Source organism: Sporobolomyces koalae (genome assembly GCF_050403365.1).
Source record: "Sporobolomyces koalae JCM15063 DNA, S_koalae_JCM15063T_v1_ctg77, whole genome shotgun sequence".
NCBI lineage: Eukaryota > Fungi > Basidiomycota > Microbotryomycetes > Sporidiobolales > Sporidiobolaceae > Sporobolomyces > Sporobolomyces koalae.
Window position 1 is genome coordinate 26386 of NW_027481694.1, and position 14026 is coordinate 40411.

The following is a 14026-nucleotide window of genomic DNA, read 5'->3' on the forward strand; positions in this document are numbered from 1 at the left end:
TTGTATTAATTGCGTCCGTAGTTAAAAAGGTCCAGAAACAGTAGTACAGAGAGTGCGAAGTGCGTGGCAAGCGGCTGTGGAGCAGAGCAAGTCGGAATTTTTCTACTGTTCCGTAGGGGCGGGCAAACCAGCTGCTGCAAACAAGTCGGCAAGTGGAGCGTGACCACGAGTGTTCTACAGGAGCGAGAGCGAATCAGTCTCGTATCTTGCGGGTACGCCCGGCAAGAGGCGCTCAGAGAGACGGGAAACGTCTTGGTAAGCGAAAACATACCTCCATGCGATGTGTGTACACGGGCTGTCCGTCTGCACCGGCGGACCGAAACTATCAGCAATCCAGCTGACGCACAGAGCGCAGAAAGGCAAAGAAAGGCAAACAGCGGGCTCACTGGCAAAGACAAATTCTCCTCCGAGTTGCTTCTGATCTCCAGCCTTCTTCCTATGGTACGAAGCACTCGTGTCAGGTGCACTGCTAGAATTGAGAAAGGTGGTAGTGGCAAAAGGACAACGCACGTGAAAATGGAACCAATCTTGAACGCCTTGACAATCGACGAGAAAATGTTGCCAATAATCCCGCTCGATTGGTACTCGGGTTGATGACTACCCATGTCGAGGGTCCTGAGAGTCATGCCGAGCGCGACGTAGGTCTCTTTCGTCGGATCCGAGTAGATCTCGAATGGAGTGCCAAGGTTCTCGCGATACGGCTTGATCAATTCCCAGTCTCCGCAACCGATGATACTGAGTTTGAGGTTGTGTTCTTGCAGAACGGCGGGAGTGATCTTGGACGTCAGGTACGAGATGAAATCTTGACACTGCACGAGCCCTCGCCCAGGTCAGTTCTCTTGCTCTTCCTCTGCGCAACTTTTTCGCAAGCTTACGAGTCCACAGTAGAAGTGTCGAATCTGTTTGATCGCGTAGAAAAAACACATGCGAAAGCAAGGGGTTACAGGGGAAAGGGGGACCGAGATGATGGCGACTATCAGTCAACGGTGCAAACCCCCCACCTCAAGCGCTTGACTGAAGGTGAACGTACGAAGATGACGATGCATTTGCCGCCCTTGTCTCCGCGCATGAGCGAGCCGAGTTGGACAGGTTCGCCCGTCTCGGTCAAGACCGTCAGTTGACTCGCGGCGTGCAGTTGGTCTGGCGTGGGGTGCAGCGTTGGTAGGAATCCATCTTTCTCAACTTGCGACATGGTAGTGAGGGACCGGGTTGAGGTTCGATGGAAAGAAACCAGATCGTTCGACTAGGCGAATTCAAGTTACCCCGCGTCACGTTAGGCCGCGTCTCGGACAGGGGCTACTGGCAGTGGCGGGGCCGCTTCTCTTCTCTTGATCTCTTCTCTCGCTGGCTTCGTATAACCTATTCACGTTTTATTGGAGGCGTCCGGCTCGAAGTGTATCTCGATTTCAGCCTCATATGATGACGGCTCCTTTCAGCGTTCGAGGTCGTAGCTCGGTCTCGCTCTCGCAGCTCCGCTTGACATTTGTCAATTATTGCCACCCCTGAACTTCTGACGCGCTGATACAAGCTCTTGAAATGAGGAAATAGACCCATGAGCCAAGTAAATTTTGTTTGGAGAACGTCCGACTGGGTTGTGGCAACAACAGGATGCAGGGTCCTTACTACACTTTATGCGGCCCTCTTTAGCGAAACACTCTTTCCGGAATCAGAACATTGCCATTCATGATCTCCCTCGCCGTCCTCGACATGACGACACTTTCAACCTTGCGACTTGTCGTGCCAAACCTGACGGTGCTCTCGGCAACTCCTGCAATGTGACCAGCTCTGACCGTGACAGTTCCGTCGTTGTCCAATCCGCGATCTGGACGCGGTTTGACCAAGTCGTGAATGACGGTACCAGGTGTACCGAGACCAATGTTGAGCGCGCCAAGAGTCGTTCCTGGGATCGTCGCGTGCCAATCGCCACTCGAGATCGCTCGAACCAAGAGATCCGCTTGATCGACTTTGATTGATTCGTTTGAGGAGGTCGTGTAGCCTGTAGAAGGTACGGTTGAGACGAGGGTGATTTTGGGTGAAGCGAGCGAGAGTGGGAGTGTATATTGGTGAGCAGCTTGGATCCGGATCGATGAGAGTGTTTCCGACAGGAGAGGAATCGCGAGCAAGTCGGCCGAAGACAATGCTAGAAGGTCTCGAGGGAGCGAGAGCTGTGGGAGCGAGACGAGCGAAGAAACCGGGACGAATATGTTGGGCAGTCCCGAGGTCAAGATTGAAACCGTGACCTGTATCGCAGGCGTCAGCATCGTCGAGAACGAAGAAGGGACAGAAGCGAACTTGCCTCGCTGCCATCGTCCAACCGGACGACATCGCGGGTCCTGCCCGTCACGAGCCCTGCCTCTCCTTCCTCGAGAGGCATCTCGATTTCAATTCCAGATTCATCGCGACCTGGCACTCCGGCAATCTCGCATCCTTGCCCTGGACTTGGTTCATAAATTTGGAGCGAGACAGGATCGATGGGTACGCGCGCTCGCATGACGAGACCGTTCGAGGCTGACAGGATTGAAAGCGGAAACATGATGGGGTCATCGAGCGAAGCTGAACGAGGCAGAGAGCGAGCGCGTGTGAACAAGGTTGTGTAGGGAACAATTGACGCTGTTAGCGCCGAGAGCGCTGCGGCGGCGAGCATGTTGCCGCACGAGGCGGTCCAGTCGATCGCATCGTCGGTTCGGACCGGGACCTGACCGAAGCGATACACAAGATCCCAAGCTTGACCGTTGCGCTGGCCATCGTCGGCCCACTGGACTCCTGGGAGACGGCCGAAATTCGCCTGATCCTCGAGCCCTTCGCCCGGCTGTCCAACGATCGCGACTTTCGACAGAGAGCTGACACCTCCCCCGAGTCCATCGATCTGGCGACCTGCAGGATCTGGCGAACCGAGTGCAGCTTTGATGATGCGGTCTCGGACTGCGGGGTCGAATCGAGCGAGAGTTTCAGCTCGAAAGAGATAGCCCCGCGAGGTGCCGCCTCTCCAGAACGAGGCAGGCACTGCTATCGGTGGCATGTCGACTGGTATATGCGGGCAAAGTGTTGTGCGTGAGCAAGGTCATCTGAGACCTTGATCAAGCAAAAAGTTTCCGAGAGTGAGAGTGCGAGAGCCACAGACCGGTTTACTTCATCGACTACGGACCAACTGTTCTCCCACAACCAGACAGATCGAGACTATCAAAGGGCCATCCTCGATTCAGCTAGTTTCGCAGCCAGAGAAGACTCAAGATGGCAGTCTCTGCCGACCGCCAGTTCAAGACGCCGGCCGCGAGTGGCTTCAAGTTCTCGAACTTGTGTGGAACCGTGTACAGCCAGGGCAACGTCCTCTACACCCCCGATGGCAACTCTGTCATCAGTCCCGTCGGGAATCGCGTTTCGGTGTTTGATCTCGTCAAGTGAGCTGCCCTTGCATCCGGATGAGCCTAGAGGTGGTTGGACAAGACTAAACATGATTGCTGTACTAGCAACAAATCTCGGACTTTGGCGTTCGAGAACCGCAAAAACATTTCGCGGATCGCCCTCTCGCCAGACTCGACTGTCCTCATTTCGGTCGATGAAGGTAAGCACCTTCACCATTCTTGTCAATTCCATAGCACTGTTCTCACAAACTCCGAACTGTAGATGGCCGCGCAATCTTGGTCAACTTTAAGCGATCGACCGTCTTGCACCATTTCAACTTCAAGAAACCTGTCCGTGACATCAAGTTCTCGCCCAATGGCAAGCAAGTCGCTATTCCACCGTCTTTTCCGTTGCGTCACGTACTTACGAGTGACCTGCAACTACAGGTTCATTGCCGTTACCCACGGCTCTCAGATCCAAGTCTGGCACACACCCTCTCACCTCGCACGCGAGTTTGCGCCTTTCAACCTGCACCGGACTTACACTGGTCACTACGACGACGTCCTCTCGATCACGTGGAGCGCGGACTCGAGGTGAACCTTTTTGTCGTCGTCATCCCTCCCTCACGTCAAGCTTACCTGAGTCTGTGTTTCCCTTGCAGGTTCTTCTTGACGACCTCGAAGGATATGACTGCCCGTCTCTACACCCTGTATCCTGTAGAGGGATACAGGCCCAAGACGTTTGCCGGTCACCGAGATCATGTCGTTGCGGCCTACTTTTCCAAAGATCACAAGACTGTACGTATACCGTTTTTCGAGGCTCTCGGGCTGCTCCAATCCCTGACTTTTGGGCTCGCATTCCCAGATCTACACTGTTTCGCGAGACGGTGCAGTCTTCACGTGGAGCAAAAAGATTGACGAAGATCAGGATTCGAATGACGAAGATTCAGACGAAGAAACGGCTGCACCTCTCGGACTCGAAGGTCCTCAAGCTTCGACCTCATCCGCCGTCGTCCTCGACAACTCGATCCCGATGACCCGCTGGGGAATTCGAGATCGCAACTACTTCCTTCAGACGGGATCAAAAGTCACGTCCTCGACGTTCCATGCGGGAAGCAACTTGCTCGTCGTCGGGTTCTCGAACGGAGTGTTTGGGTTGTGGGACATGCCTTCGTTCACGAGTGTCCACACGCTGTCGATCTCGCAGGAGAAGATCAGTTCGGTCGCGATCAACGACAGTGGAGAATGGTTGGCGTTTGGAGCTTCGAAACTTGGTCAACTGCTCGTATGGGAATGGCAGTCAGAGTCATACGTCCTCAAGCAACAGGGTCACTTCTTTGATATGAACACTCTTTCGTTCTCGGCCGACGGACAACAAGTCGCGACTGGAGGAGACGATGGCAAAGTCAAGATCTGGAACTCGACTTCTGGGTTCTGTTTCGTCACGTTCGAAGATCACTCGTCGGCCGTGTCAGCAGTCGAGTTTGCCAAACAAGGTCAGGTCGTCTTTTCGGCTTCATTGGACGGCACTGTGCGAGCGTTCGATTTAATTCGGTACCGCAACTTCCGAACGTTCACGACTCCGAATCCGGTTCAGTTCAACTCGCTCGCAGTCGACCCTTCAGGCGAAATCGTCTGTGCGGGAGGTACGGGAGATGGCTTCGAGATCTACATGTGGTCGACTCAGACGGGCAAGTTGATCGATGTCATGTCGGGACACGAAGGGCCAGTGTCTTCGTTGGCGTTCTCACCCCTCGGAGATCGCCTCGTCAGTGCAAGTTGGGACAAGAGTATTCGAGTGTGGGACGTGTACGGACGCAGTTCGGCGGTTGAACCGTTCCGGTTGAACGCCGATGCGCTCGCACTCGCATTCAGGCCGGACGGCAAGGAAGTCGCCGTATCGACTCTTGACGGACAAATCGCGTTGTGGGACCTCAAAGATGCGATCCAACGCACGTTGATCGAGGGAAGGAAGGATATCTCGGGCGGTAGGAAAGCCGACGATCGAGTCACGGCTCAGAACAATTCGAGCGGCAAGGCATTCAACTCGTTGAGTTACACGGCCGACGGCAGCTGTCTCCTCGCAGGTGGCAACAGCAAGCACGTGTGCCTGTACGATGCCAGGGATGGGGTCTTGCTCAAGCGATTCGAGATCAGTCAAAACATGTCGCTCGATGGCACTCAGGAGTTCCTCGACTCGAGGAACTTGACCGAGGCGGGACCGAGGGAGATGCTCGACGACCGAGGAGAAGCTTCAGACCTCGAAGACCGCATCGACAAGTCGCTACCAGGAGCGAGGAACGGCGACCTGTCGAAGCGAAAGTACCGACCCGAGGCACGGACAAAGTGTGTCAAATTCTCTCCGACCGGAAGGAGTTGGGCCGCTGCATCTACCGAAGGTCTACTCGTCTACTCGCTCGACGATTCACTCGCGTTTGACCCGTTCGAGCTCGACGTCGACATTACCCCTTCGACAATCCTCGAAACTCTGCATTCCGAACGACACTACCTCAAAGCGCTCGTCATGGCACTCCGACTGAATGAACGTCCTCTGATTCAAACTGTCTACGAAGCGATCCCACCTTCAGCCGTTCCTCTTCTGACCCGACAACTGCCTCAAACCTATCTCGAACCGGTCATGCGTTTCCTCGCGAAACAACTCGAATCTTCTCCACACATCGAGTTCCACTTGGTCTGGATCTCGTCGATGTTTTCGGCACATGGCAAATATTTACGTCAACGATCGATGGATCACGCGGCGACGTTCCGAGGGATTCAAAAAGGGTTGACGGATGTGCAAGAATCGATCGTGAAACTGTCGGACGACAATTCGTTCACACTCCAGTTCCTTCTCGATCAACAGCAACGCAAAATGTTGGATGCGCAAGCTGCGGACAAGGAGCACGAGCTCGCGAATGGTACTTCGGGGGGAGGACCGCAGATGATTGAGATCTAGACGAGGATACGATCTGTTGTTAGCTTACGGATAGATTACATTGTTCAATCAAGCTACGTTTCATAACTTTCGGTTTGAAGCGGGTTTCTCGCCAGCCCACAAATTGTTAGGGTGATTTCGATCCAAATCCGAATGCGAGGATTCACGTATGTGATTAGCAACCCTCGTTCCGAAATGTGGGAGGTCAAGCCGGTCAGGAGGTACGAAACGATTTGTCTGTCCGCGGAATTGCCGAACGATGCGAGACTGATCGGAAAAACGCTAATCACCTCTCAAGCAAGCTTGGGCATCTCATGCCTCGACAACTGGTGCAAGCATTCTCAAGAAGCGAGACGAAAAAAGAAACGAGCTCGCGAATCTCTGGGCGTGACAAACGAATCCCCACGATTGGTAGGTATTGCACGAAGAACTGACGATCTCCTTCTTGTCCTCTATGTCGGTTCCAGCCGAGTAAGGGGGTCCAGGTACATAACAGCGTTTTGTCTATTTGTCTATTTGAATCGATTCGAAGAATGAGCTTGAGCAAAGATCGCCATGTCAGTCTTGAGCACAACTTGGAGGTAAAGATTAGGGAGACTAACGATTCTTGAAAGAGTGTTCAGCAGCAGCTGGGTCGACGGCGGCGACTACTTGGCGCAGATCCAGCATCATTCTCGATATGGTGAATGCCGCCCTGCTTCCGAGGCGTGTACGTCATGCTGGGGAGCCCTTGCTTGTACGGGTCTTGCCTCGAAGTCCTTTGTTCGAAACGGTCTTGCTTGAGGACCGTGTCTGTGCGGACCTTTGGCGGAGGCTCGTTCACGTCACGCTGTCCTGCATCGAACACACTATCGCGCATAGTGCGCTCCTGAGCTGCTGGCGATGGAGACGGGTTTCGAGTAATGAGCTCAAGCTTCTCGCGCGACTAATAAACAGGCTTGATGCTCAAGGAAACAGCTCACGTTGATTCTGTTTGAACACCCTGACTTGGTTTTTCCGCCTGGTCTCCGTCTTGTCAGTCTGGTACCACTGGGATGGAGCGCGCTCCTGCGCTATTGGCGATACAGAAGGGTTTCGAGTAATGAGCTCGAGCTTCTTTCGTGCTTAAAGAAACAGGCTTGACATTCAGTAAACACACCTTTGTTGTGATTGGCGGCATTGACATGCCCCTGATGCGGAGATTTCGGCAGTGGAGTCTTGAACCACTGTGCAGGTTCTGGAGAAGTCGGATAGGGGATACGGATAGTGTCATCGGATTCCTCTCCTGCTGATCGAGGCGAGAATGAGCGATCGATCCTCGCGAACAGAACTGAGCGAGCTTACTAGGCGGTGATGCTTGCGATCCCGAGTTCGACCTGCTCAGAGGAGCTTGTTGGATAGCCTTGGCCATGAGTTCATTGTCGGAGAGATTACCAGAGTGCGGCATGGTCGGGTAATCGGAACCGTTCCAGGTGCAGAGTCGGGACAAAAATCGAGAGGTAGATAAGCAGAGAGAAAGAGGGACCCGGTTGTAGTGAATGGGCGGTCGTCCGCATACTGCACAGACCCGAGGAAAGGGGAAAAAACGCATTGAGCTCGCAAAGGCGGTTGCCGATTCGGCTTCCGATTCCGAGGTGATCTGTGCGAATGATCGAGAAAGAACAGGAGTTCGGCGTCGTATTGAAGGATGGTTCTGTACTATCTTGGTGACAATGTCCCTGGATGAAGCAGACTGATGGCCCCTGTTGTTGTGGGTGTATGAGCGATCTCTTTCAGTTAGCTGTAGAGCACGGAGTCGAGGAGATTTGAGATCCGCAGGGTGCCTGCGACATGTCTCGAGAGGAGCAAAGGAAGTCAACCTTGCCACTAGCAGGGCGCAACCGTCCGACACCGGTTTGATTTAGGTGAGGACAGCAACCAAACTTTGAGAGGAATCAGTCTCGCTCATCAAGGCTTTGACCCTCCTTGAGCAATTGCCGCTCTCTGATAAGAATTTGAACTGATCCCGACATGTGAGAGGGGGAAAGATGAATGTCTTGCCCATATGTCCTGTCGAGGAAACTAGTCTACAGCCCGCTCGAGAGATCCGTTTTCAATTTTACCGCACAATGTCGCCGGTCCTCCTCTCCATCGGGTTGTCTATGTCAAGGGCGATTTTAGTCACTATGCAAAGACGCGAACATGCGAAGGAGGAGGGGAGCTCACAATGCAAGAGTTTCTCGATCAAGTCGACGTGAGTGAGCACCATGCGTCGGCAGCAGTAGCGTTTCAGTCCGAGTCCGTCGAGCGCCTCACTGTACGCAATGACATGTCTTTACAGTCAGTGCCATGGAGACATGAGGGAGAAAGGAGAGGTGGTTTACCCTTCCGAGTGACCCGATTCGAGCAGTTGAAGGTACGCGGTCCATCGGTCTCCGACGACTTTGCCGCACGAGAAGCATCGCACCGGGATGATCATGTTGGGTGTTGACACGAGTCGAGCGAGGATGTCAAGGTTGCGTTGATCGGATGCAAAGGCAAAAAAAGGGAACGCCGAGAGTGCTGTGCAGGACGCGGGCGGGGCTAGTGACCTTGCTCAGTAGGCGGATCCTAGACGATCGAATGGGACTGGCAGGGGTCAGAAGGACGCGTGTTGGATGGAGAGCAAGTTACAGTCGACACTAGTTGCGAGACTTGGATTCGAATCCGCCTCCATCTCGCGACTTGGCACCCTGATCGCACTCGCGCCGTTCCGCTCAAAGTCGCATCGACCGACGCGAACCTTGGCACCTGCTCCATCTCAGCCGTTGCTGCTGTCGAATCCACGCTACTGTCGCTGACAACTCGGAGCCACGTCTCGCGAGATCGCAACCCGTTTCCAGCTCGTCACGTTCCATTCCTTCCCCGCCTGATCAGGCTTTGCGGTCACCATGCAGATGCTCACCAAGGTGAGAAACCCCGTCTCTCTACGCGAGGGGGTTACCTTCACCGGGAACCGAATCACGGGCGCGAGGACGTGTTGACCCGATCCCCCGGTCGAGCGTGACCTCTCGTCTCCCCCGAACGTGACTGACGCTTTTCTTTCGATGGGGCTCAGTTCGAATCCAAGTCGAACCGGGTCAAGGGCATCGCGTTCCACCCGCGCCTGACCCTGCTCGCCGCGTCTCTCCACTCGGGCTCGATCCAACTGTGGAACTTTCAGATGGGCGTCCTCGTCGACCGCTTTGAAGAACACGATGGCCCCGTGCGCGGTATCGACTTTCACCCGACTCAACCCTTGTTCTGCTCGGGAGGTGACGACTACAAGATCAAAGTCTGGAAGCGAGTCCCTTCCCCTCCTCTTTCTCACGACGGAGTAATCATCTGACCCAATCCTCTGCAGTTACAAGACGAGGAGATGTCTCTTCACCCTCACGGGACACCTCGACTACGTTCGCTCGGTCTACTTTCACCCGGAACAGCCCTGGATCATCTCGGCGAGTGACGACCAAACGATCAGGATCTGGAACTGGCAGAACCGGAGTTGCATCGCTATCCTGACCGGACACAACCACTACATCATGTATAGTCGTCTTCCTCGACATATCGACACGTGCGTTTTAGCTCACTGCTTTTTCGAGAGATAGGTGCGCCCAATTCCACCCTAAGGAAGACTATGTCGTCTCGGCCTCGATGGACCAGACTGTCCGAGTATGGGACATTTCAGGTGAGTCTTCGCCCTCGTGAATGATGGCAACCCGGCTCAAACGTGGTGCTTCATGCTCGCTTTTTCTTCGCAGGTTTGCGCAAAAAATCAACCAGTGCAGCACCGCTCTCGTTCGAGGAACAAGTGCAGCGTGCAAACGCTGGTCAAGCCGACCTGTTTGGCAACACGGACGCCGTCGTCAAGTACGTCCTCGAAGGTCACGACCGCGGCGTCAACTGGGCCACGTTCCACCCGACGCTCCCTTTGATCGTCTCGTGTGGAGACGATCGACAGATCAAGTTGTGGCGAATGTCGGAAACGAAAGCGTGGGAAGTCGACACGTGCCGAGGTCACTTCAACAACGTCTCGTCGGCCTTGTTCCACCCGAAACACGAATTGATCATCTCGAACTCGGAAGACAAGACGATTCGAGTATGGGACATGAGCAAACGAACTGCTGTACAGACTTTCAGGCGCGAGAATGATCGCTTCTGGGTCTTGACCGCTCACCCGACCCTCAACCTCTTTGCGGCCGGTAAGCAACTCCGGTCGTTGTACGATCTCTCGGCGATTGCCCTTGTCTGATTTGTCACGTATATGCAGGTCACGATTCGGGTTTGATCGTGTTCAAACTCGACCGAGAGCGTCCCGCGTTCGCGACGCACGGCAACACGCTGTTCTACGTTCGAGACAAGCACGTCCGTGCGCACGACCTCACGACGGGTTCAGACGCGTCGGTCGTCTCGGTTCGACGCCTCGGCACTCAGTACCAACAACCCCGCACTCTCTCGTACAACCCTGCCGAAAAGGCAGTCATTGTCACTTCGGCATCCGACACGGGGTTGTACGAACTCATTCGCCTGCCGACGAAAGATGGAGAGATTCGAGATTCGGCCACCGATGGCAAACGAGGTTCGGGTACGAGTTCGTTGTTTGTCGCGAGGAACCGATTGGCAGTGTTGGACAAGGCGACGCAACAAATCGAGATTCGAGACTTGGACAACTCGATCACCAAGACGATCAAGTGTCCGGTCCAAACGGTCGACATTTTCTTTGGAGGTACCGCGAGCTTGTTGCTCTCGACTGCCAACTCGGTCGTCCTGTTTGATATTCAACAACAAAAGATCGTTGCTGAACTCGCAACTCCTCTGGTCAAGTATGTCGTGTGGAGCAATGATGGCAACATGGTCGCACTCTTGAGCAAACACAGTCAGTCGTTCTCGATTCCCCGTTTTCGTGTACCTCTTCAAGGAGACTGAACAAGCGGATGTTGCGATTTAGCGATCATGCTCGCGAACAAGCAACTCGGAGGATCAAACCTCATTCACGAGACGATTCGTATCAAGTCGGGAGCTTGGGACGACGCGGGCGTGTTCCTGTACACGACTCTCAACCACATCAAATACGCCCTACCCAACGGGTCAGTCTCTCCTTCTTCCCTTCCTTGAGCCCAAGTCTCTGACAGCGTCACCAAGCTCAACCCTTACTCACCAATTCCTCGATGCAGAGATAATGGCATTATCAAAACTCTCGACCAACCCGTGTACCTCACTCGAGTTCGAGGCAAAGCGGTACACTGTTTGACTCGCGACGCGAAACCGCAAACGATCCCCATCGACCCGACCGAGTACCGGTTCAAACTCGCGCTCGTGCGCAAGAACTATGACGAAGTGTTGCACATCATCAGGACGAGCAACCTTGTCGGACAGAGTATCATTGCGTACCTTCAAAAGAAAGGATTCCCCGAAGTCAGTTTTTTCAAAAACCGCTTGCTTATTCCATCCAAGCTTTTCTTTTTCTTGGGAAAAACAACTGATGTTTGGTTTTTGCTTTGCTCGATTCGTTGTGTTTGTTGGTGGATTTTCTATAGATTGCCCTACACTTTGTTCAAGACAAGACTACCCGATTCGATTTGGCGATCGAATGTGGAAACCTCGATGTCGCGCTCGAGATGGCCAAGGCGATTGACCGTGAAGACAACTGGACTCGTTTGGGACAACAGGCGTTGAAGCAAGGCAACCACAAGGTACGATTCACTCGGTCTTTCTCTCTCTCGATCCTGTTGATCTGAAACGCGAAGGGAAAAACAGATTGTCGAGATTGCGTACCAACGTACAAAGAACTTTGACCGACTGTCGTTCTTGTATCTCGCGACGGGCAACCCGGACAAGTTGGGCAAAATGGCCAAGATTGCCGACATGCGTGGAGACCCCATGTCGAGGTTCCACAATGCGTTGTACACTGGCAACGTCGAAACGAGGGTCAACGTACTTGCTGAAGTCGGCATGAGTACGTGTCATTCCTTCCCTGCCACCTTGAACGCCAACCTCAAAGAAACCTCGACGCTGACATTCTTCATGATTTTTTTCCGATAGCTCCCCTCGCATACATGACTGCCAAGACGAACGGACTCGATGAACTCGCTCAAAGCATCCTCGAGAACGCGGGCTTGACCGAGGAGGACGTCGCAGAGGTTCTCCCTCCCGTCAAGCGTTCGACGATCCGACCCCCTGCGGTCCTCACGCAAACGTTCGAACACAACTGGCCGTCCGTAGGAGTGCAGGAGAGTTTCTTCGACCGTGCGCTCGCAGCTGCCGCGAGTGGAGAACCGAGCGGGGTCGACGACGAGTACGAGGAAGACTTGCTCGAGCAGGCTGTTGCGGGAGATCAAGGTGGACTCGCCTGGGCTGCCGAAGATCGACCGCTCGACAAACACGAAGCCGAGGAAGCCGAGGATGCATGGGGGGTCGGTCACGACGAGGAGGAAGCTGAAGTCTTTGCAACGGAAGATGGAGAACTCGATGGTGGCGCAGTGCCAGGAGAAGAAGAACTCTCGGGAGTCGTCTCGCCAGGGATTCCCGAATCAGAATTGTGGGTGCGCAACTCTCCCCTCGCGGCCGATCACGTCGCGGCAGGTTCGTTCGAAACTGCGATGGCACTCCTCAACCGTCAAGTCGGCATCGTACACTTTGCTCCCCTCAAACCCCTCTTCCTGTCGGTGTACCAATCTTCTCGACTCTGGCTCCCGGCTGCACCTTCCCTTCCCCCACTCGAAGTACCGCTGCGAAGAAACATCGACAGTGCCGAACCTCGGAACGTCTTGCCCGTCGTGTCCCTCTCGCTCCAAACGATCACGACGGGCGAGTTGCGTGCGGCGTACACTGCGTTCCAGAAGGCCAAGTTTGGAGATGCTGTCAACATCTTCCGATCCATCCTTCAATCTCTTCTACTCGTCGTCACATCGTCTCCCGCCCAGGCTGCCGAGGTAAGATTATTGTTTGTCGAAGCTCATTGTTTGCCTTTGACTGATCGACCATTGTTATTACACTCTTTCGTTAGCTTCAAGAACTCGTCATTGTCTGCCGCGAATACATCCTCGGTCTCTCGCTCGAGATTGAACGACGACGGATCGCGGACCAACCCGATTCGCTCAAACGTCAACTCGAACTCGCGGCGTACTTTACGCACTGCCGATTGCAACCGGCGCATTTGCAACTCGCGTTGCGACTCGCGATGACGACGTTCAGCAAGGCAAAGAACTACCCGACTGCGGCATCGTTCGCGCAAAAACTGCTCGACTTGAACCCGGCCGCAACGGTCGCGACTCAAGCTCGAACGGTCTTGTCGACCGCGAACAAGTACCCTCGGGACGCGATCGAGATCGAGTACGATTTGCACTCGCAGTTTGACATTTGTCCGGCTTCGTTGTCACCGATCTATGCCAACGCGCCTTCGGTTGAAGATCCGTTCACCGGTGCGAGGTATCACCCTCAATTCGCAGGTTCGATCTGCAAGATCACTCAAGTCTCAGAAGTCGGCAAGAGTTCGTCGGGTCTCAAGAGTTCAATTTGAAGGGTTTCAAACGAAAAACTCCCGTGTGCGCCCCGGACGGAAAAACAACCCCTCTCGAAAACAGGCGAACCCTTTGTTCACTTGGTATACCCCCCATCTGTTCTCTATTGAGGCTCTCCCCCTTTTTTTCATGTTTTCTGTGTTTTTGCTTCTGTAGTAGAACGTGGGGGGGGGGGGGGGGGGGGGGGGGGGGGGGGGGGGGGGGGGGGGGGGGGGTGGGGGGGTGTTATGTGAGGAGGGTGGGGGGGGGGGGTG

At 54.3% G+C, this 14026-nt stretch overlaps 6 protein-coding genes across 6 annotated transcripts; 2 read left to right on the forward strand and 4 right to left on the reverse strand.

Moving 5' to 3' along the window:
• Nucleotides 1-102: 102 nt before the first annotated feature.
• JCM15063_001993 (peroxiredoxin-like family protein) lies at nt 103-1192 on the reverse strand (the record flags this gene model as incomplete). The annotated part of the gene is made up of 6 exons (XM_076681560.1): nt 103-174; nt 272-303; nt 387-436; nt 511-809; nt 876-899; nt 1031-1192. The coding sequence occupies 6 exons, from the start codon at nt 1190-1192 to the stop codon at nt 103-105; spliced, it is 639 nt and encodes a 212-aa protein (XP_076531318.1).
• A 451-nt stretch (nt 1193-1643) lies between these two features.
• On the reverse strand, nt 1644-3019 carry JCM15063_001994 (uncharacterized protein; the record flags this gene model as incomplete). The annotated part of the gene is made up of 2 exons (XM_076681561.1): nt 1644-2240; nt 2297-3019. 2 exons carry the CDS (start codon nt 3017-3019, stop codon nt 1644-1646), a joined length of 1320 nt encoding a protein of 439 aa, XP_076531319.1.
• A 212-nt stretch (nt 3020-3231) lies between these two features.
• Nucleotides 3232-6297, forward strand: PWP2 (snoRNA-binding rRNA-processing protein PWP2; the record flags this gene model as incomplete). The annotated part of the gene is made up of 6 exons (XM_076681562.1): nt 3232-3398; nt 3468-3562; nt 3625-3724; nt 3789-3935; nt 4004-4139; nt 4207-6297. 6 exons carry the CDS (start codon nt 3232-3234, stop codon nt 6295-6297), a joined length of 2736 nt encoding a protein of 911 aa, XP_076531320.1.
• A 598-nt stretch (nt 6298-6895) lies between these two features.
• Nucleotides 6896-7702, reverse strand: JCM15063_001996 (uncharacterized protein; the record flags this gene model as incomplete). The annotated part of the gene is made up of 4 exons (XM_076681563.1): nt 6896-7152; nt 7239-7328; nt 7415-7543; nt 7600-7702. The coding sequence occupies 4 exons, from the start codon at nt 7700-7702 to the stop codon at nt 6896-6898; spliced, it is 579 nt and encodes a 192-aa protein (XP_076531321.1).
• A 651-nt stretch (nt 7703-8353) lies between these two features.
• RPB10 (DNA-directed RNA polymerase core subunit RPB10) lies at nt 8354-8713 on the reverse strand (the record flags this gene model as incomplete). Its single annotated transcript, XM_076681564.1, has 3 exons — nt 8354-8394; nt 8461-8549; nt 8619-8713. 3 exons carry the CDS (start codon nt 8711-8713, stop codon nt 8354-8356), a joined length of 225 nt encoding a protein of 74 aa, XP_076531322.1.
• A 451-nt stretch (nt 8714-9164) lies between these two features.
• COP1 (coatomer subunit alpha) lies at nt 9165-13771 on the forward strand (the record flags this gene model as incomplete). Its single annotated transcript, XM_076681565.1, has 12 exons — nt 9165-9182; nt 9332-9555; nt 9617-9796; nt 9861-9940; nt 10014-10454; nt 10523-11128; nt 11201-11339; nt 11427-11667; nt 11790-11945; nt 12010-12208; nt 12295-13184; nt 13259-13771. 12 exons carry the CDS (start codon nt 9165-9167, stop codon nt 13769-13771), a joined length of 3687 nt encoding a protein of 1228 aa, XP_076531323.1.
• Nucleotides 13772-14026: the final 255 nt, after the last annotated feature.